Source organism: Meleagris gallopavo, chromosome 22 (assembly GCF_905368555.1).
Source record: "Meleagris gallopavo chromosome 22, MGAL_WU_HG_1.1, whole genome shotgun sequence".
Classification (NCBI taxonomy): Eukaryota; Metazoa; Chordata; class Aves; order Galliformes; family Phasianidae; genus Meleagris; species Meleagris gallopavo.
Window position 1 is genome coordinate 12462365 of NC_139425.1, and position 23239 is coordinate 12485603.

Consider the following 23239-nt stretch of genomic DNA (forward strand, 5'->3'; position numbering starts at 1 on the left):
AAACAGTATATAGGATATACTGAGTGCTGATTCTATTTATTAAAAATAATACAGTAAAAAAATTGAACGAAATAATAAAAATCTGCACCACTCATTCTGCAAAGAAAAAACAGGAGATTCCTATCTCGCCAGATCTGGTGGGGGTGATTAAAGACTCTCATCAGGAATGACACACATACTAATAGATCCAGAGGTGTTTTATGCTCAGCTCTGCTGCAGCCGACAGCTCTGAATTTCCTGAGGGTGTTTCCCTGATGGAATGAATTCTATCTTCGATCTGTGCTGCGGAGGGAGGAAATGGATATTTAAGTTATCAGCGTGTTGCTGTGCTCGATGCTAGTAAAATAACATGAGTAACTCAACATTCTTGTTCCTGGGGCTTCCAGCCTGCATGCAAATGTAGCATGGCTCATTCTCTGGCACCCCAACCTGCATTACATAAATACTGTTAATAAAAAGATAGCATTATTCTTAAAGTAAGTAGTAAAGAACTACTACCAGCTTATCAGTAGATCCAAATAGATTCAGAATTGCAGTGTGAACTTTCCACTCCCAGGATTTTCTTTCTTTATTTTACTGGACTTGGATTTCTTGATTTGTGTTGTGTGTTTCAGACCTAATGCTCGCATGGACATCAGTATTTGGTAATAATGCCACTGCCATTTGGTGATGCAGTCCCAACGGGGTTAACAAAAGCTTGCCTGACCCCAGCCCAGCTATTCCAGAGGGAAGGATTCCTGCTGCCTTCAGCAGCTCAGTTGTTCAATTTCCCATTGTAAAGCTGAATCAAGAGGTGACTATTGCAAATAACACAAACATCACCTGGATTTGCTCAAATGTCAGGTTTTATTTGGGGCTGCGCAGCTCCCGGAGAGAGCCTGGAGGAGCTCTGACACCAGAAACAACCAACCCTTCCTGATGTCATCTGCTTGGTGCTCTGATTTAAACACCTGCTCCTCAGTAAAACAACACACTGCAGCAGGACGAGTAACCCCAGGGAAAGAATACAAAGAAAAGCACAAAAAATCTTCCACAAGTGCCTCCACCAAAGGGGTTCTTAATTCCAGTTGTCTTACAGACCAGTGCTTTCCAGCCAAATTCTCCCCACCTGGCATGAAAAAGCCTTTGTCAATGATAAAACAACACAAGCCTAATTGGTTTGAAGTTAATGGGCAGTCCTACCCTGTTTGGCAAGAATAAAGTGAAACTTAATATGAAATTTGAATAACACACAAACCCGAAGGTGCTCTTGATAGTGACTCAGATGCAAAGATTTAATTTCAGAATTCACTCCTGAATGTTATCACCTACCTTCCCTTTGTTTCACTTCTGACTCAGGCAGAGCTTCACACCACGACTCAGCGATCTTCATGAGCCAGCACAGCTCAGCACCAACACCAAGAGAGATTGCTGCCCCTGCTTGGTGCTTCTGCTTTTGGATGGCCTGTGCCAGCAGCCCCAGCAAGAAGATGAGCTGGGAATGAACTCCAGCTAAACCTAACACAGAACTCTCCCCAAGTGACACATTGCCAAACTCAAGTGTGGTTTTCAGTAGTTGGATTTCAGTGGCACCAAAGGGACAGCAGAGCCCTCCAGCAGCTGCAGCTCTGCATCCTTCACAGCTGGCAGAGCAGCTCTCAATCTGACCTTGCTATCTTTTCCCCTCCTGCATTGCAGAGCTATAGTTAGGTGCTTCATTTCTGCTAAATGTAGGTATGCTTTAATTTGACTAAATGTGCCAAAAATAGAGATCATGCACCATTAATACTGTGTGGCTTTCAGGCGCATCATTACATGTTTATGGAGAAACAAATATTTATCCAACTATTTATTTCAGTTTTATGGATCGTATATTCTGAAAGCATGCATTGCCTTCAGCACAAAAGGTTTTCTATATCATTTGGTCTGTAGATATTTCATCTCACTAAAATTAAGCCCTCTGCTCAGTCAGTAAGTGAGATAGGATAAACTAACAAGTGAATTTCTCATTGCCAGTGCCCTTCTATTTGGTACTGACTTTTATCCAGTGATCTCAAAACGCGGACAATGTCTTCTTAAAAGCTGTAGTTTCATGTAAGCACGGTTTCACACACTACACAGAGGCAGCCTGTCCAGCTCTGCAGACTGTACGCTAGATTTAAGCTCTCAGCAGAATGCAAAAGCAGAGGACAGGGCAGTAAGGAATGGCAACCAGAGAAATGAGAGAAAGGGCAGGCATTCACCTCACAGAGAGGCTGTGCATTTATTTTAGCCGGCCTAGGACAAGCGTAACACCTCATGTCTTCTATTTCTAATGTTTCCAGAGTATTGAGAAGGCAGAGAGCTGGGGAGATACCCAAACCCAAACCACCCTGCCTGCATGTCTGCAGCTAAGGCCCTTTTACAGGCTTGTCAGCAAACAGAAGGGTGTGTGGGCTACAAACTGGAGAGAAAACCACCGCAACACCACAAACCTTCTCCCTGGCAAGTTGATTTCCTGGCACTTGTAAATCCACCGAGGAAGCACAGTGCAATCAGTGCAGCTGAGGCCCAAGTTCTAATTAGAACCTCCTGTTTGAAAACAGCTTGTCTTTAAGCGCTACATGGCTAGAGGCAGCGATAGAATATTCCCTAAAAATAAGAAAATGGTTCATTACTGTTCCTGAAAAACAGAAGATCAATCTGCCCTTGTGAAAGTTAATGAATACACAGAAACACCACACCGTGACCCCCGACCCCAGCGCCTGAGGCAGCGCTGTCATCATTATGCATTTTCCAGATCTGCTCGGCAGCAGGACTCGGATACGACTCTTACTGCATTCATTTATCTGAGCGATTATTTAAATTAACGACATTCTGGCTGTGAGTCACAAGCTTCAAGAGTTGTTCACCTGCTTAAATATTAATTGTGCTTTTCTGCTGCAAGGTGCGAGAAGGAAGGCGGAATTAAACGCTAACAATTTTAATTCTAAATATCAACAGCAGTCCAAACATTAAAAACAAACAAAAACCAACCCATAGAAATACAGCTGTTTCACTGAAATGCTGAAACAACTTACTTATGGCCCCCATCAAGCAAGCAAAACTTAATGACTTAAATACACTCAGTTAAATGCAGGGCTTCACTTGTAATCAGGATAATCACAGCCTTCTATCCACTGTTCTTATGTTTTCTGGCCATTATGCAGAAGCCAACCAAGCTACTCTGGAAGTCTTTTTCTTCTCTTGAATTAAGGTGCCTCTATGGCAGTGGAACATGCTGTGGTTGTGGTCACAAAACAGGAAAATCTTCTGCTGTGTGGCATTGTGAGAGTCCTGCTCAGTCTGCTCCCCCACACTTCAATGGGAGGAGCTGTCATTAGAGATGGGAGGGGGGACCCTCATCCCCCCCCCCTCCCCCCCCCCCGCTGTCCCTTTGGCTTTGCAGCAGCTCTGCTCACTGTGCTGATGGTGATGACACGAAGCGCTGCACCACAAATTAACTGGGAATTGTTTTTATTTCAAACGTTTACAGGGATGGAAATAAATACAGGAAACAGAAGATAGAGAGTGCGCTTTTAATTGGAAGAAACCAAGTCTCCATTGGGGTTCAAACAGGAAAAGATTGAATCCAACAGCTGCTTAAAACTGGCCACTATTTCAAAGGTAGGGAGTTATGCTGAACAGTCTTGTTAAGAACTGAAGATAAGCATTACAAACAAGGATGACAGCTGTAACAGTCAGGATGAAACCGCACTACAACAGGAAAGTCTTCTATTTACAACATAGGTATCATACAAAAACATTTGGAAATATTTAGGGAGCGACTTGTCTGTCCAGCTGTAGGATAGAAAAGAACCACTGCAGGGTGAGATGGCTTTGTTCCCACCCCCAGTTTCTACAGAATCATTTTTACTTTTGGCAAAGTTGGAAAGAAAAACAAAACAAAAGACGACACACCAGCTTTGTATTGCAGTAACTTCCCATCCAGCCCACACTTCTCAGTGTTTCTATCCTTGCCTTGCATCATCCGTGTCATCCACCGGGCAGCTCATCAGAAGACAAAGAGTTTGTAAAGTTCTTGGCAGCCCTTTATCGATGGTCTGATCTGTAGACTGGAAACGTGTCTGTCCGATGGAGCTTCATAGGGCTTGAAACATCTGGTGTGTGCCAGGATGAAAAACAGAACAACACTGAGTGAGGCGCAGCGATTGTACTCAGCGCTCTGTAGATCACTGTGCGAACTACAGCTTAAGGCCTTTAAGTAGGGATAGCTATAATTAATCTGCTGCTACATCTCAGAAACAACTTCACTCAGATTTACAATATGAATTGAAGCATTTGAAGCTTTGGGCAATGTGCTCTAACTGGAAATACTCAGGATGCCACTGGGACAGTCCCCGACAGCTGAAAGAGACAACTTCACTATCTATCCTGATTACAACACTGCCTGCATGGCTTTATTTTTTCCTTCTCGAAGACCAGAATTTTTCAAAGACTTTTACTGCTTTTTCACGACCACGATCTCCAAGGATCCCCTTTCCAGTTTAACAAGCTGTTCTAAATACAAAACGAGTGGTCTGCCCCCATACAGTATGTTTACGCTGGCTCAACACAGTGCTGAATGACTGCACTAATAACTAATAATACACTGAGGCACAGCCATAGCAGTGCCCTGATGGGCTCCCGTGTGTCGCAGCATCGCCTGCCCGCATCCCGGTACGAACCAGCGCCAATAGGCGTTCGCGTGCTGCTTCTATTGCATTACTCTGCCCTCCGTCCGAAGCACGGCAGAGGCTTCGCTGGGGCTTTTCACGTGCTGCGTGCGCCCTCTAGCGTTCGAAAAAAGGAACGGGACAAAACGACGAGCTGTTACTGAGAGAGGGATGAGAACGGAGCGCAGCCACGCGTGTCGGGGTGTCAGCCCTGGGGATTTCTAACTACAACCGCTGACACTCCGTGCTCTGCAAAGGTCGGAGCCTCCTGCTTTATTTAAATGTATAAAATAAGTATCTAAGAATCATTACTGCTCCTCCTATCTGAGGGGCTGAAAAAAAAAAAAAAAAAGCTATAAATAAATAAATCAAATCCACCACCTCCGTAAGATTTCCTAAGCACAGCGTTATTCCATCCGTCTATACACTGCGAGAAAAAAGCCGCAGCCAGCTACAGCTCTGCCGCTCAGCACCGGGCTGCCCCACCTGCACCACGCGTCCCGTCTGTTCCATGACCCTGTCCTCCGGGGTCTCTTCTGCGTACCCCGACCCTTCCTTCCTTCCTTCCTTCCCAGCTCACCAGCACCAGCTGCAGCCCATCCCTCAGCTCGTGCCACTAGATGGCCCTCGGGGACCGCGGAGCGCAGCCGGGACAGAAGCCCTCCGGAAGGACCCCGCAGCCCACCTGGAGCTGTGCCTGCACAGAGATCCCGCACGTCTTCACACCAAGACGCCTTGCCAGTACGGACCCTCTGTAAGTCATTGTTTTAGGCTCTGTTAGCTTCAGTAAGGTCCTATCTTAGATTGATTGTGGACATATAATCCCTTAGGCATAAACCGTTGACCAAGTCCAGGACCAGGAGCAGACCCAGCCTCGCCAAGGCTCCTCACCTCCACGGTTTAACTACAGATCCTAGAAGACCTCACTTTCCATTTCCATCTTCCAGGGAGAGGGAAAAATGAAACTGAGTGGAAGTCAAGAGACTCTCTTTGCTCCCTGATGGATCAGAGTAAGAACTTCAATTTTCAGAAACTCTGTCATCTACTTATTAGTTGCAATCCCAATTAGTAAACAAAGTTTGTTTTCCTCCTCAGATCATTGCCACTTTTTTTTTCCTTTTCATTCCCTTTCCCCTTTTCTGGCCCAGTGGGCTTGTGGACCTGCTGTTCCTATCACAGACACAGACCCAGAGAGAAAACCGTGCCATGAAGTCACCTCTCCACTGAAAAGCGAGACAAGCATCCTTCTGACGCCAACCTCTCCAACTCAGGTTGGATAAGCACTTCCCTCCATTAATTCGACAGCAGTGGCAACTGGCTTAGACTGAGCATCAGTGTTCAGAGAGATGGAGAGACACTGCACTGGCTCAGCAGCCCTCCCCCGCCCCTCCTTACCTTGCAGGCCGTAGAGCTGGCCGGTGCTGTGCTGCCGCGTGATGTGCTGCCAGTAGGCACTGCGGGGCAGGGGCACCATGGTGCTGAGGGACACGGCTCGCTCGCTCATCTTCATCTGAAGCTGCAAAGCAGTAAACGGATATGAAGGAGGCAGTTGTGCACATTGAAGGTCCTCAGGGAATAGCGCAACCACTGCCTGAAAAGATTTCTAATGGCATTTCAGCACAGCGTCTCCCTCTGTCCATCTGCCCATCCTGCAGCCAGCAGGGACTGACTGGGGTTAGGCTGGGGGCACACACCACACGTTAGGAGGTCACGCTGCTTTGCACACCAGAGCTCACCTTCGTGCTGCCCTGCTCCTGCGCCAGCACTGCTGCAGGGAGGTCTAATTCAAGTAGCTGAAACAGAAACTGAGGTTCAGTGGGAGGCAGAAAAATGCTCCTCCTCTGACAGCTATGCAACAACTACGTAAGCAGCTTCCCAAAGCTACGTACAACCTCAGCACAGCAAGAACCTGATTAGACATGTTTCACATGAATTCAGTAGTATGCATATGCCGGCTGATAATAATATCTGGGTTTTACCATAAACTTCATAATAGAGCTAAAATTCTCTTTCCAAAGCTCAGAAAAACATTAGTGTGAAGATACCAAACTTGACTTGAGTGTGAAGACCAATACTTGATCTTTTCTATTTATAAAAATGCTTTTCAGAAAAAGAGCAAGCTCTTATATTATAGTTTCACAAAACCTGAGGTGACAGAACCTTTTACAAGAGAGCTGCCTGTTACTGAAGAGCCATTTTGAGGTTCTTCAGAGGGACCAAAACCCTCAAACTCCCTCTGTATGGTGGATGCTGTGCCTGCAATGTCAAGGGAAATCAAAACAAAAACAAAAGCAAAACCAGATCAACCTTTGCTTTTAGAACACACCCCCCCACGTCGGAAGGGTGTGAGTCACTGCACTGCAGGAGCTGCCACCTCCACTGCACGGAATATTTATCACAGCTCCATTACTGATGCCCCAACATCACTTGTGGTGTCACCACACACAACAGCTCCATGGAAACAAACGAGAGACCCACAGCCAGAGCAAAACGTGCTTCCTCACTGATGGCACTTCTAGGCTGGTGCACTCACAAGTGAGTCGGGCAGCAAACTCAGGCAGTTTGAGCCACAGCCCAGCTGCCAGGGAGGGTATCAATAGAGAAAAAGACACTGCCTGAGAAAGAAGATAAAGACACAGAGGTGGCAGAAGAACTGCCTGACCTGATCTCAATCAGCATGGGAAAGAATTAGAAAACCCACAGCTGGGGAAAAGAACTAACATGTTATGTCCTGAATACATAACACTTCATCAAAACACCTCAAACTGAGAGCAAAAGCAGCTGTAATGATGATTGATTTCATTCTCACAATTAGCCCACTGTATCTCTGTGGCAACCGAGGAAGCAGGAATAGCTTGCTAATGGCCTGGCTTTATTGCACAGAGGCACAGAGCACCATAAGCAGATCAAAGCCAGCCAGAACTCCATGCTGGAACATGCATGGGCAGTGGCTGCAAGCAGAGGATCAAGCAAGACATAAAACTCCACATACCATTAATATAACGAATAACTTGTTAATTGGAGGGCACCTAATCCACAGCCTCTCACTCTCTTCTTAGCAATCAGTGAAACTAGCACAGGAGGCAAAACCACTGCCTGCTTAAGAGAAGAATTCTTCCGAGTTAGCTTTGAAAGGTTGCTCCAAAAGGAAAGAAAATATGCCTGCAATTTGAATAGGTCTTTTTCATTTCTTTGTCTGGCAATGCAGAAAAGGAGCAGCTGGACAAGGTGAGTTGCCACTGACCAGAACAGCTTCATGCATCGCTAAGCAGAATTTGCTCTTTCCTCACTTTAAAAAAAGACATCTTTGAATTCACTGGAAAGCAAAATAACTGAAGCCCACTTGCGAATGTGTGTCAGACCCTGGTCAGCTCATCAGACCTCCCCAGAACGCCATCACACACCACAGGCTGTCAGGGTGAGACTCTGGCTGAGGAAGCCCACCACACTCATTCCTGCAAGCCTTGCAGCATCCACAGGCAGATACAGCCTCACTGCACCAACACACTGAGCTATGGAGCACGAGGCTGCTGGGGAGGTGTCAGACATCACAGCCCACACTCTCAGCAGTACTTGGCAGCTCCATTTGCTCTACCAGCGTGGGACATCCAACTCCCCCTTACTGCTCAGCCCCCAGGAGCTCTCAGGTGCTCAGCACCACATCCCTGTCTCCCATGCTCACCTCACCGATGTAGCAGCAGCCAGGGGAAAGCAGAAGCCACTCAGAGGAGACTTCATGTCTCACCACCAGTGTCTCCCATTTCTTATTTATCTTTTCTGTAAATAGTAGCTCTAGCTTCACTAATACAAAAAAATCACAAGGGGTTAATAATTCTTGGAGACAAAAATGACCTAATGCAGCTCAGACCACTGGGCGTGAAGTGCAAGCCTCTATCTAGACTCCCCTTGGAAGTGTTCAAGCAGAATTAAAGTACCAGGAAAATCAATCAACCTGAACAATGAAGATGACCCTCACAAGGTATCCTGTGATCAGCAAAAGCAGCCATCTGATCTCTGCATTAATGTAATGATCTTCTGTCTAAACTCCTAAATCTGAGCATCCTTGAAACCAAGAGAAGGAACTAAGCCTGACTATACTGGGACCAGACATTTCTATGACAGACTTGGGAGACTTGTATTCACGGGCATATGGACTTGTCTGAAGCAATTATATTCAGATCTTAAATTACAAGGCTTTCAGTTCGACGGGAATATGTTCTTATTTCCTGTTTAGTGCACTTGGGTCTATAAAACTAGATTTAGGGGTTGTGGTTGGACACAGTGTTCATGAAAAAGCTTTTGAGGTTGTACAGCTGCTCTCTACTGAAATCTATAGCAATTGTGCATCTGTTGAGTGTATGGGCACTTGTAAAACAGAGATTTTACAGCATACTGTCAGACACCGCGTATTAAAGATGCTATTACATGAATGCAAAACCACTGATATGAAATAGCCTGAAAACCTATTCACTTCAGGAGGTATAAGCTAATGAATTGCCTTTTTTTTTAAAAAAAAAAAAAAATTCATGCTCTCAACAGCTTGCTCAGTCCCATCTGATGCTGGTGTGCTACAAATGTTTGCTATGTATGCTGACGTAGACTAGGCTAATTCTAATCTGCTTCAGTTAGTTACTGATGCATGCTTACATCATCTCCCATCTGTCTCAAATCAGGGAATTTTGGGCATTCTTGAACAAGACAGGCTTTGGGTCAGTTCTTGTCCTCATGGACATGGCTTTACTGAGGTGTCACCAGCCAGAAGTTAACTAGGTAGCACCAACTGGAAACTGCCATGCTAACCGGCCCGTTCCCTGCTGGAATTGGGCATATATGGCCTGCATTACCCCTAAACAGATTTGAGTCTTTTGTGCTTTCTCACTCATTTGCTCACCTGCTCTCCAAGCAATGACAGAATGACCCATCCACCTGCACATTGGGCTGAATCAGCTATCTAGTACACAGAGTCAGTCAGAACACTTGGAAATAATTTTCTATTGCTCCTCCTCATTATACTGTTAAAAGAAATAGCTTCCTATCACAGATTAGACTTCCATTCTGTCTCAAGTTCAGGAAAAGATTAAAACTATTGAAAGGATTAGACATGGATGTGGATAGCAGCAGCACTTTTCTTATAAAGGAAAAGACATAGTTCTCATTGCAGACTGCACGAACCAATTAGTACTGCCTGGAGTAGAGAAGTTGCATATGGCCAGGCTCTTCCATAGATGACCATTCTGAACGTTTTATGCATTCTAAAGTCTGAGAGTCCTACAGTGTAGAGACTGACTGTGACACAGGATGAACAGAAGATTCCTTCTGACTCCACAGGATTCATGAGAAAACAAACAAAATAAGACCTAGAAACATGCTAGGTGCAAGTGCCATCAAACTGCCTCCTTTTGTCATCGCACATGGAGATCCCACACTATCTGTTTTCAGTTTGTAGGTTAACTTTGCATCTTACACTCCTATACTTTCTAGGGGTAATGAGCATCATAAAATGAGTTTTCAGACACAAAAAGCACTTGTAAAAAAACAGGCATCCACCAAGGGTTCAGACAAACATGTAGTCCTCCCTCCCACAGGTTAACCTGAGCCATACAACTCATGCCAAGTCATGCTTCAAGCATAGGCATCAATTAACAAACAAAAAACTGAGCACGAGCCACATTCTGCAAATAGATTAATGAGAAATATTTCTAAACAAGCTCGTGATGGTGACTAATTAGAAGAAGTTAATGAGAAAGGAAACTACGGATTGATGGGAGCTCATTGTCTCTGTATTAAATCACACCAGTGGTTTTCCAACCACAGATATCAAAGACTATACATTTCCCTGTTGTTTGTAACTGGGATTGCTTATCAAGGATCCAAACACTACCCTAAATATAATAACTGAGACAAATTTACTAAGAGCAATGCTCAGACTGCTTTCTGCCTGTGAATCTAAAGAAAGTCACAGTGAGGCATCGCTCACTTCCGTGAAACAGCAAGCGGAGCGCACAGCCGTACCATTGAATTTTTCACGCTCTGTAACAGGCGCTCGTGTTGTTCTGCTATGGCCAGAGCAGCCGAGTGAACCTTCTGATAGATTGCTTCCCCATCTCGCGTCTGAAAGATGAACAGTCCTTCTCCTGTGTCGCACATCCTGCCAAAGTGAGAGCAGACAGGAGCCAGATGTGAGATATTTCACTTGCTCGCCAGGATCTGTAGCAGTGCGCCGTGCAGCTTTAGAGCCATTACTGCACAAGCAGTACGAAACAAAGGTTGTTGAAGAACTGAACAAAGTTATTTACTTGGGCTTTAACAGCCCGAGCACAATCTTACTGTTTTAACCCACACGGGTATTACTTTGGCCAAACACAGACTCAGGTCAGTACTACCCTTGAAAGTGCATAAGCTCTAGAGAGTTGATGCACAAAACCCAGATTTTTGAGATTTAGACTTAAGAGGGGATTAATTTTCCTTCTTCCCCTTTCAGGGTTTTAATATTGCCTGTAATGAGCTTTGTCTTTCACTTGAAACCCTAAACACGTTATCCTCAGCATCCCAACGGCAAAGTCTTACCACAGCTCATGCACAATCAGAGAACTAAAAACATATCCCTTTTCCTCAGAGAACTAAATTCTTCAGCAGTACAGACGATGGACATTTAAATGCCTCTTCTCTTTCCAGATAAGTTAACTGTATGATGTGTTTCTCTTTTACGATTGTAATTCTTTAATGTGCTTATCTAAAATAAAGCAACCACAGCCCTTAAAAAGGATTTGGGAGTTTAGTTCAACCAACAGGTGCTCCCGCTTCAGCCATACAAAGACTTCAGTTCATTAAGTTCAAGCTGCAGGAAGCGATAAGGAACAACACCTCTAGGAGGAGGAACTGCATTCCCATTTCTTACACACCCATTTGTCATAATAGATAGAAACAGGAGTACGATTAACAAAAACCAGGACTCCCTGCTCCACTGCTTCAGAATGATGGAGGAAAGTGATGCACTGCAACAAATGCACACCTACCTCCCTGCTTCAAAGGTGAACCAAGAAGGGTCCCGCCCGTAGCGTCGGAGGGCACTTAATGGCCAAGAGATGAGTTTGACTCTGGGATTCTGGATGTCCCAAAGACAGATATTCTCAAATGTTATCTGCAAGGTACATTCCCCATGCACATCTAAGTTAGGGGATGGCATCAAATACACATTGAATCTCTCTGGGAGAAAAACAAAAGGTTAGTCTAAAATCCCTGCCCGATAACTGTCAAAGTCATTAAAGGAATTTCCTATTTTCCACCTCTATTAAAAGATCTTATTTCACTTTGAACAATTATTGCAAAAATAAAGACTCAATTCTTTCCAACAACTCAACTAAGTCAATGTTTGGAGCAATCAAAACACTGTGCTCAAAGGGCATTAAACACATGGGCATGTGTTGAGATGCAGAAGAGAACTGCACCATCATAATCCTGATATTTGCAAACAATTAATACAACTGTGTGCATGAATAAATACACTGCAAGTGCTTCTGTGCATATAATTAATTAATTTGCATAGGAAAGTGAAGTAGCTAAGGGCTCAGGTTTTGCATGCAATTATTGTTATTTATTATTTGCTTTAACAGTGTTGATAAATAGTTTCAGTCAGAGGCTGAAACTGTTGTACAGAGACAATACAAGAAAACACACAACAAAAATACAGTTTCCTTCTCCAAGGTCAGCTAAATTGTCTGAGAGGAAAAGTGCTACTCCAAGATAATTCTAAAGCCCTGAATTACAGCACCTTATTACCATGCTCATTATTTCTGGTGGCAATTAAAACAAAACAAAACAGGATGGGGGACTTGGTTTCTTCATTGGTACCAAAAAACAATTTTTGGTACCAATTTATTTTTTATGTTCTTATGTGCAGTCCAAATGACTTTAAAATAAAGTAACAAAAGACTTAAGAAGTCAATCACTATGTACATACCATTCTGCTCCCTCTCCACTCCCGATGCCAACAAGTCAGGCTCTCCAAGGCTAATGTCATTAATTCTTGTCCCAAGGCACTCCATCTGCAATACCTTGCACCACTCATCTGCCTCAAGTTCTGTATAAATGCCCAGAAAGTCTGTGTGTAGGTATAATACATATATGATTTCACAATTGATGCTCTCATGTTTTCTCATGGGCATTGCCATTTTACCCACCTGACTCACAAGCAAAAGTTTTAGAAGTGTCATCGTTAAAATAGATCCCAACAGCATGCTTCTTCGTGCTTTTTGGCATCCGTGATATATTCTTCACATTATTGAGCTCTGTGACCTGGAAAAGAAAAGAAGAAAAAAAAAAAAAAAACAACAAACCACAAAAAAAACCAACGATTTGGAGATGTAATTAAGACCTAAAAAGATATATATCCACTATTGATCAGAGAAGCTGAAAAAAGAATTATGTTCAGCAGCAAAGGACAGACAAAGAGAGAATATTTGATTGCCCTTAAGGAAACGCAGCCTTGACGTGAATCATCTTGTGCAATCTACTTGGAGAGTCTGGATGGTGAAGGAGACATTCTCCAGTTCCCTCTCATCCACATAAGCTTCAGTGCAAACTGACCTAAGCAGCATTTAAGCCAAGATGCAGGTAGAATCAAAGCTCACTTCAGTTTGAGAAATACTTACAGGCAGGACATTTCGAAGACCAACCTGTTGCAGTAGAAATAAAAGGAGGTGAAGAGAGAAAGCTGAAAGAGTCTCCCATTTGGTGGAGCAAATCCAGTTCCAGCATGGTTTCCATCGTAAGGACAAAACTGAGAATGGTGTAAAGTCAGTGTCTGAAGCTGTGTTTATGGAAAGTTGGTGGTTTGTTATAATGGCCCATAGAGGAAATAATGATAAAAAATTGAAATAATTTTTTTAAAAGATCACAGTTTTTGTAGTTGGAAAGTTTGTTCGCTTTAAAGATTCACAGAATGAATTCTCGGATTTGCAGATGCAGATTTCTCTTGCTCGGTTGCCAAAAATTGATTGGAATCTCTTTCAATCCAACAAATATGAACACGTATCTGTTACCTCACACACAGCTTAAGGAAATGCATGCCATGCTTCCTTCATGTGGCTCTAGCATCCACTTTTCATGCTCACCCTCCACTTTTCATGCTCACCCTCATCAATAACGTTCATAAATTTGACTGAAGAGAAATTTTTCACTTTTTAAGTTCTTTTTAGTATAAAGACTAATACCCTGACAAGGCATCAGGAAGCTCTACTGAAATATCAGAAATAGCTTCACTGATTCTTTTACATGCCAAGGACTGCAGAGACAGAAAGGAGTTCAACAAAAACATTCCCAAAGCTGTACTCCGCAACCAAAGTGCTTAATTTCTTCAGTCTCATTAGGGCTGTGCAACGCTCTCTTATGTTTGCAGTTGTAAAGGAAGAAATGAAGCAATCCATGTTATCTGGAAGATCTGGGAATTGCCACAACTTCTCATGGTAGGGTCCAGAAAGGGGTTGATCCCCCCAGCTCCTTGGGTTCCCCAGCACACCTACTGCATCCCTCCGGCCTTTAACCCTAAATCACCTTCTCCTTAGAGTCAATTTATTGCCTGTTCTCTTTTAGCAAGGGAATATGGACAGTTAAAGTCACACTTTCAGGCAAGACCCTGGAGATCTACGACTGGAAGGGCAGCCAGTGGGCTGCCTATCCCCCAGATAAGCAACACACATAAGGTCTGGAAATTCACTCTGCAGCTGCTAGCAACAGGAATAACAAAATGAAAGAAACATCCATAGGGAACACATCAAGCCTTCTGCAGAGCTGCCAAATCTAGGAGTCAGGTTTTTATAGCCTCTGGGCTCAAGATTTTGAGAAGTGTCAAAACCGAGACTTCCTGATCGTGCTTAATTTTGCATGAGGATTTTTCTCTCTTCCAGGAAATCCTGTGATAGAAGCACATCCCCCAGTGCTAACAAGACACTGACAAACTCATTGTTAAATATGACAAATCTGTCATGGCTCATTCCCATCGTACTCAGTACATGACAGGTCAAGCTTGAGTTGCCAGCTGCCAGGTTCAGCTCTCATTTGCCAGGAAGTATTCAAATGCAATAAGGAAAGAAACTAAAGTTAGACTTTTTGTTCAGGGCAGTAACTATCCTGACATTTACTGCGAGCACATTTTCTGCAAGTGGATGTGCTAATGAAATTGGCACCAGTGAGTGAGCAAGTACCTGTGAGTACAGAAGCCAGCAGAAGCAGAATTGGGCCGTATATTTTGGTAACGAATCATTTAGTTATCCAGGATTTGTTCTAATTGAAAACTCATTTCAAAAAAATCTGGTGTCTAACACTCCTGCTGCTGGGTAGCACACTAATTGGTGTCTAGTGTAATGAATCCCAAGATGCTCAGCAGCATGATCAGAGAAGGTTTATACAGAAAACTGCTTCTCCTTGCTACTGTGGGATCCAGTGGCAACTGTGGGCTCAGGACGAACCACTACCCCAGCTCACTGCCAGTTCCCAGGGCATGCAGCTCTGCAGGGCAGCCCCACCAGGGAGCGCAGCACTGGGCAGCACAGGAGGCTGCTGGCTCTTGAAAGGGAGCAAACAAACAAACAAACCAACCAACCAGCAGTACCACTAATGACTTGTGCTCAGACTGAGTCATGCACCTCTGGGCCAGACAGGAGAGGATGTTCAAAGCACTGCTGGAAAGATGAGAAGGATGAGATTAAAGCATTTGCTGTGTTTGTACATAAAAGGAGCAAATTGTGATCACACCTTCCTTTATCTAGACTCCAACCCCAGCTCACCCCTACCAACCCAAAGCCTTCTGCACTCTTGCTTATGTCTCAGTGCCACAACCACACTGCAGCTCTAAGCTGCATCATCTCTTAGCCCAGCCACTGGGACTCAGATCTCCGCCTGCCAAATATAACACACCTGTGGACCCCCTCTGGTCTAAGGCTTTACATCAGAACCAGCTGGTCACCCTAATTTGGTCATTACATAGAGTAGTACAGAAGCTACAGCCATACTTGTAAACCAGCATTTTTCCTTTCTTTTTTGTTCTCCCAGTCAAGAAAAGATTACCAGAAATTACATAGCAGCTCTTCCCTCACCCTGCAGCCCATGACAGCAGTCATTTTTCCTCAGTGAGGACAGTCACTCTGTGCTAGTCACTTCATTGGGCCATAAGGGAGTTATGCAAAACCCAAGGGGAACAGAAGTGTGTGGCTGGGTGTCCTGACCTGAAGGCAGCATAATGCACAACCACATTCCCCTTTAGAAATTATTAAATGTAAGCATGAGCAAAATGGCTTCACTGTTTTGGAATTGAGAATAGCAATATTATTTTTTTTTCCTTACAAATTTCTCTGAAAGGTCAGATAGTTACAAAGAAGCACTTTCCCTACAATAATCTCGAAGGCAGAGTAATATATTCCAACAGAGATTTTCCAAGATGCAGCTCATGCTTGAAATCCCAGAGTTCATCCTTTGAACACAAAAATTTATTTTCATTTGATTAAACCTTCTCCTGCATTTGCTCCTTATTGTCATACTCCCTCTAACCACACTGTGCTACGAAGCAGGCAACACAGATTATCAGAAACATCATTTATCCCTTATCACAGTACTGTGCCTTCACAGTATTCATTGTGGTCTATTTTTCCTTTCTAGGATACCAGCCAACAGTTCATTGGAATGAAGCCTTATTTAACGCTGTTACAAGACTCTAACGTAAAGTCTTTCCTCACCACTTTGTCCCCACCTCCAAGTACTTTGTGCTGGATCAGGGAGGATGCAGAGGGGAGCAACCCAAATATGCAAACTGCAGGCAGGTGCTTCCAGGAATCACTTTATGTACTCTATGAATGCTGTACTGAAAAGCACAGCTGCCACATACTGTGAATACATTCCTTCTGAGAGCCCTGCTCCACAGCCTGGTCAAATAACACTGCATGTGATGCATCCCTTGAGTGTTATCTTGAGGATGTACTGAAATCAATAGCATTGTGTCATTAATTTAACTGATCATCAAATCACTTGTGACTCATGTTTTAGCCATGAGCTGGGAAAACGGGTGTTTGCATTTGGAGAAATGCTAGCTACAATAACTGGCAGCTCTGGGGTTATTTAGTGCTGTGCTGACTGCTGGAGACCTCTTGTATAATGGCACCTCATAGCACAGACTGAAAATCTTCCTTGCCTCTTGGAGGCATTTGTTTCTTTAGAACTGCACTGGCTGAGACCAACACACCTCCCTCAGGTGTGCAGGACAGGCAGCCCCAAGGCTGACCTCTGACCCTTCCCAATCTCTTTTGGGCTGTTTTCAGACCAAGACTGCAGTACAGGACACTGGGAGAACAACAGAGGGAGCAAACCTGGCACACTGGGAATCTTTCTGAAGTCTGTGGCTGCAGCCATAGCATGCAGAGGATCCCCAAATTCAATCTTTCAGCTCACACATGCTTTGGGTCCCAAATACAACTTCGTAGCACCTGATTTTTACAGCTGGCAAAAACATAGCAACCGCCCTCTCTTCCTTTTGGGGCTGCACTGCTGGAGCTGGCCTTACCTTTCAGAAGAACTGTGGTATGGCACAGCCCCTTCCTGCAAAGCCCAGCTTTGGCCAAGGAGCAGATCCTGCTGCAGAGCCTCCACAGCACACCTGTGCTCCCAAGGCAGAGCTCGTCAAAAACCTGGCACCCAACCTGCTGCATCGCCCTGCAAGGTGCTACAGAGCACCCTCATTACCCAGGCAACCTGAAGAGCCTCACCATTGCTCTCACAACAGATGGTTCAAATTGTCTGGCACATACGCACCAAATTCACACTAAGAAGTGGCAGACAGCTAATTTCCCCTCCCCGGGCTTTGGAAAAGAGTCAGGAGCAGCAAGCACCTGCCAGTATTCCAGGCTGCTATTCTTCTCCTGCTAGACTTGTAAAAGTGCTGTCATAGTTTAATAAGTTTTGGGTTTTGTTTTGTTTTGTTTTGTTTTTTGGCCAAAATTAGTGTACATCTATAAACTTAATTCTAAGAAGTTGGATGAGCCACAAATCTCAGGCCCACAACACTATTTAACAGTGAAAGAACAGGAGGAATGTTATTCTATCAAGAAGGGTCGCAGCCCTTCCCTGGCACACTCCTTTCTTCCCTTCTGCTTTCGGGGCTCCTTTACATCAAAGGTGACAACCCATACAACTGAAGTACACCTGATTAAAGACCAAAATAACTTGCAGAGGTGTGCGATAGGAATCCTGAATCAGGATAAGGGATTAAGCATTCACTGCCTGACCGACAGCACAAGCAGATAGAGCTTCACCATGGCCAGAAACACTCTGGAAAATATTTTCCCTCTCTTCCATCCCCTCCTCTAACGTGCCAAACACACAGTTGACTGAAAACGGCCCTAGCAGCCTTGTGAATTCAAACAACTCTTTGAATTAGGACACAATTCTCAAATACGGGGAGCCTTTCAGATCAGAACACGAGGGATCATATTTATTGCCTACACAACTGCCACACTCAGTGGTTTGGATGCATCTTTGGTTTCAATCTTAATTAAGGATTTTATGCTTCTCAGCTGCTTGGAAACTCACCCAGCAGAGGGCTGTAGGCAGAACATCCCAGTCCCACCAGGGGAAATTCAATGGTAAATACAGCACAGTCATTCCAGCCCAGCTCCATTCATGGCACAAGATCTGCTGGTAAATATGTATACTTGCATGGCAAAGGCACCAAAACATCCCCAGTGAGTTGCTTTAATTCTTTTAAAACCTCAAAGCAGACATTTTATTTGGAGTTAAGTGATAGCATTCATTAAAATAAACGTTTAACAGTCAGTTATAAACAGAGTGGTCATACTTTCAACATTTAATTTGCCACTGGTACAGTTTCGCATGAGCAAGGCTGGAAAACAATTACAAACGACAATTCAATTTTCCAACTGGATTATTCCATAACTAGACAGACTGTTTAAATTGCTTCTGCTGTTTCAAAGCAAGATTAACACAATGGAATGAAAATTCAGATCCCCTCAAGGAATCAGCATAGTCCTGTCAGCAGTATGGAATTAGTTGGTTTTGTGTTGGAATATTAAGGATTATTCTGGTACGCTGCAGAGTTCAAAATCACCTGGAGAAACATGAATTCCTTCATTCTTCCAACATCACCATGCTAAAGCATATGGTCATTTTTTGATGATTATTTTTATTTACCAAATGAAATCCATAGTTACCTGAAAGGCAATTCTCTGCCCAGATTTCGCACCCCAGATCCAGATTATTTTCTCACCCTTGTAGACCCAAATTAAGTAATTTTGAGCATGCAAAATTTCAGTTCACTTCTTAAGTTACATATGACCATTCTCAGATGACCTATATATTAGTGCACTTCAACCTTTTCATGTGAAAAAAATGGAGATTAAAAAGTATTTAAAGGTCAATATTACACAGAAGTATTATTTCTTCTGTTGTTTTAAACTTCCCTAGTCACTGACTTTGTCAACTAACCGCAAGTCTGGATCCTTTAGATCACGTTTAATAAGAAATTCAGACAGAGATGCACTTAAATTATAAGTATTTGAATGTTTTATATAAAAAATATTCATTCCATCTTGCCCACACATCATTTCTTTCAGAAGTACATATGGGAGATTCAGGCAAGCACAAAGTAAAGCAGTCTAAGAGCTGAACGTCCACAAAGCCAAGCTAGCAATTATCATCTCCTGCAGGAACCCACAGACTACTGATATCACAATGGATGATGGCAGCAACACAAGAAAATCTTCCTCCATTAAAATGATGTGGGGAGGCCCCAGGCGTGGGGCAGGGAGAAGAGGTGGTGTCACATCAGCAAGGTGGGAGTAGCAAAGATGTCAAAATTCCACCTTTGGGACAGGGCTGCCGAGTAGGACATAGCCCTCATGTTCCCAATTGCGAACAAACTGGATCCCCAGTGTGACAGAAACACTGAACTTCCAACCCAGACTCCAAAGGGATAAGGAATCGTGCCTGGGTTAAGATGATTTATGCCTCAGTCCATTCTGGCTCAGACTGAGGGCAGGACCAGCACAAGAGGCGCCCCAGGCTCTCTCCACTAATGAACTGAAGTAATATTTGTGCTTTAATTCACCACACACACACAATAAAGAAACAATTTAACACTCCAGTGAAGGAGGCAGGTGCTATTAAAACTTTCACTGCATTCACCATTTTTCATTTTCACAGTCTTGTGATACGTTAAATCTCCACAAAGACTGATGGGGTGAGCAAGGGCTCCTCCAATTTCTAGATTTGATTCTGCCTTCAACAGCTTGTGCTGACCAGATGTGTGTAACAATAGCAATGACTATTCCAGGCTCTGGATGATATGATGAGCATCAATGCCCATTAATAAGATAGATAAAAACAGTTAAGAGGTAGTGCTGGTTGAAGACCGTCATATTAAGATGTTTCTCCTTTTTCTTTTCATTTAATTATTATGTTTTTGGGTTTTGTTTTTGTTTTTACAAGAATCAGTTCAACTGCAGTGCAACACAGAGCAGCAGTGGCATGTTCTCTTTGAACACCACCCAGTTAATAATGCTGGAAGTTGCATCATTGCCCACCTTTGAATTTCACACATTTAAAAGCTTTTTTAAAAAGGATAAAGCCATTTTAAGCCACATCTGCTCTTTGTAAGTCAACACATTTTAGCCAGAGAACACTACTTAATATTCATTAGCTTCCCTTCAAGTAAGGTTGGTTATAAGCAAGCAGGGCCAATCAACTTGTATAGCTGATGGCTTTAGAACTAAAGGGCAGCCTCGGTTTCTCTTGAAAAAGAAATCCAGCTTCATTTAGATTGCTTTTAGATTTCACATCTATTACCTAATCTGAACCCGATGCTGTGTTACATTTGTACAGTGGAAGAAATATACACTTGCATGAGATTGACAGAGCCACACTGATATAAATGCAGCATTTCACAGAAGGCTAGATGCTGTCTTATACACACTGTGCTACCCTCAGACATACCGTTCATTACTTCTGAAAGTTCCTTAATCAAAATGTAGATGGAGTATTTATGGGCAGGACTTACTACAAATAACCACAGGTTTTATGATCAATCAGTTACAAATTATACGGCATGCAGAATGACAAGGCTGAATTCAGACTCAGTATTCCCTCCAGATTTCCTCCTAAACGTATGTCAAAGTGAATAAATGCAGATCAGCCTGGAGCTGAGCTGTGCTCGCTGACTCCCAGCAATTTATGCACATAAATCCTAATCTTCTAATATATTAAGCTTTTGCCAACAATGATTATAAATTAAAGGGTTTCTCATTTTCATCTCCATGCCCAGGAGAATTACACATGTAAATTCTCAGATGAGTATGAAATGCACACAGAACTCCAGAGAAGTGATTAGAGGGAAAGCAACATTTCTTTTAATATCACTGAATTCAGCAAAGGTTTTCACATCACTGCTGCAAGGAAGATTTGCAAGTTGTCCATCATTTCTGTAGCTGTCTAGTGCCTTCCCACACATACAAGACTCAAGCTGTTAGGTACCCAACTTCCTGATCTCCCCTTCCTTTACTGAAGGAACATACAAATGGATTTTGGACCTTGATTGTAGAAAATGAAAGTTCCAGTTTTCAGGCCAATTAATACGTGACAACTTCAGATTTTATTCCCAACTGTATGTGAAACAAGTTTGATAAACAAGAATATAATCAGGTCTTACCTTGTGATAGCATCTGAAGTAAGCAGCTCGTTCATCTGAGAATTTCTCCAGCCTCTTTGGCCCTTTGCTTGAAGCTTTTTTGAATACTAACCAGCATCTCTGGTAAATCTAGAAACACAAGAGAATAAACTTGGCATCTCCAGTGACTTCAATATCACTAACATTTGCATAGAAGTTAGACTTATAAATCAGATTCTGCTCTGGAGATACAGTTAATGGCTCTCAGTAGCTCAGACAAAATGAAGATCAAGCTAATGGACACTTACATCATATTTCTTCTGCATGCCATTGCGGTCATAAATTCTTACAAAGACAGAGGATGCTTGCACGAAGAGTGCTAATGAAAGAAGCTGCAGCCATCCTGCTTGTACATGCAGGACTTTCTAGGAAACAGCTTTTTCAAAATAAAGGGATACACTTTTCAATGTTAATTCATTATTTGTTCCAGTCTCATATGCTTAACACAGACACAAAGCTTGAGCAGACAAGGAATGAAATTCCATCAGGTGCATGAATTGGCAAAGCTGTTGTGTGTATCCTATGTAAAAGAGTAAGTGTGGATACACAGTGAAAAGGAGCTCAATTACTGGGTAACTGAGTGACTGGACAGACCATTTCATGGTAGAATACAGGATTCTGACAACTGTCCTTTTGCTTTCAAAGTCCAAATATTTAAATTCAAGTCACTTGAATGAGATTCTTTCTGCACAGAGTGACTGAAGAAACACCTTTCCATATTTGCAGCATCCTGCCAATTCATTTATCAAACTTCTGTCCCCTTTCTTGCAATCTTCCCACCTAGTCTTCAACTGTGCTGCACTTCCTATCATCTTATTACATTCAAAACTTAGATAACATACTGTCTGCACAGAGGATAAAAAAATCTTAAGCCTTGCCAACTGTTCACAGCCGACATTTAATCAGTAATTCGAAAGTGACACCTGGTAAGACAGAAATAAAACAAAACTGCCACTAAAAGTAGTGTGATTTCAAAGTTCCTATCAGCGGTTACCAAGTAGTGCACAGCTCTGGCAGGGCCCCAGGGTAGCACAAATGGATTGATCAGTGATGGGACCCCTCAGAACGTCTCATTGCCTCCCACCAAGCCAGTGCCCAACAAGCAACCAGACAAGAGAGCTCCAACCCTGGATCCCTTGATAGTTTTCTAAACCAATGTATCCAGCACAAAATAATGCCCATGAAAAGTAGCTACAACCAAGTAGCTGTAACTCTTTCTGTGCATGAAAATGATTGAGTTGACCAGCTGTCTGTTCTTCCACTGTCTTTCAGCTGTGCAGGGAGTCATTTTATTCCTCCAACCTTGTGGACACCCATTCCTTGTCCAAGGAAAGAAAGCTTCATTCCACCTCTGGCCAGGAGTACAACCTTCCAAATGCCGCTGGGAACATAAGTACCATTAGCAATCAACTCCATACAAGCATGGGAGGTGGTTGTAAAGTGGTGTTACTGGAATAGGTTGCCGTAGCTCAACAACAACTAATCCAGACTAATTTTTGAATTTAGAACAGAATCAAGGAAAAAAAGCTGAAAAAAACAAAAAAAAAAACAAAAAACAAAAAACCACAACCAATCGTTACATGCAAGCAAAGGAGCCAAATCAGCATCAAATATAGATACTCAGCTTTTGTGTTTTGGTTCTGCTCCCACAGTACAGCAGTTCTCTAACACAATACATCACTGCCTTCAGGACAAAGTCATGCCAACCCAAGTAACTACGCCTATGAAGAACAAACGGCATTCATGATGCTAATTTGAGTGAAATGGAGGAAAATCGGGGCACAAAGGTCCCCCATCTGAACTTCCTCCTCCTCCTGCATCAGCTCTCTCCTTTCTCTGGCAT

The 23239-nt window shown here is 43.2% G+C and overlaps 1 protein-coding gene across 4 annotated transcripts in view; it reads right to left on the reverse strand.

Moving 5' to 3' along the window:
- Positions 1–3522: 3522 nt before the first annotated feature.
- Positions 3523–23239, reverse strand: part of DOK5 (docking protein 5) — a 34153-nt gene continuing 14436 nt past the window's right edge. The window contains exons 2-9 of one of the 4 annotated variants that reach the window (XM_085241662.1): positions 21379–21486; positions 12854–12968; positions 12634–12774; positions 11690–11879; positions 10686–10821; positions 6410–6466; positions 6069–6189; positions 3523–4118 (exon numbers count right to left, since the gene is read on the reverse strand). In XM_085241662.1, the coding sequence (XP_085097788.1) occupies positions 4051–4118; positions 6069–6189; positions 6410–6466; positions 10686–10821; positions 11690–11879; positions 12634–12774; positions 12854–12968; positions 21379–21486 (936 nt within the window). In that variant the 3' untranslated portion in view covers positions 3523–4050. The remainder of the gene's footprint in view (positions 4119–6068; positions 6190–6409; positions 6467–10685; positions 10822–11689; positions 11880–12633; positions 12775–12853; positions 12969–21378; positions 21487–23239) is intronic. The other 3 variants (XM_085241663.1, XM_085241664.1, XM_085241665.1) reach the window with 3 other exon arrangements.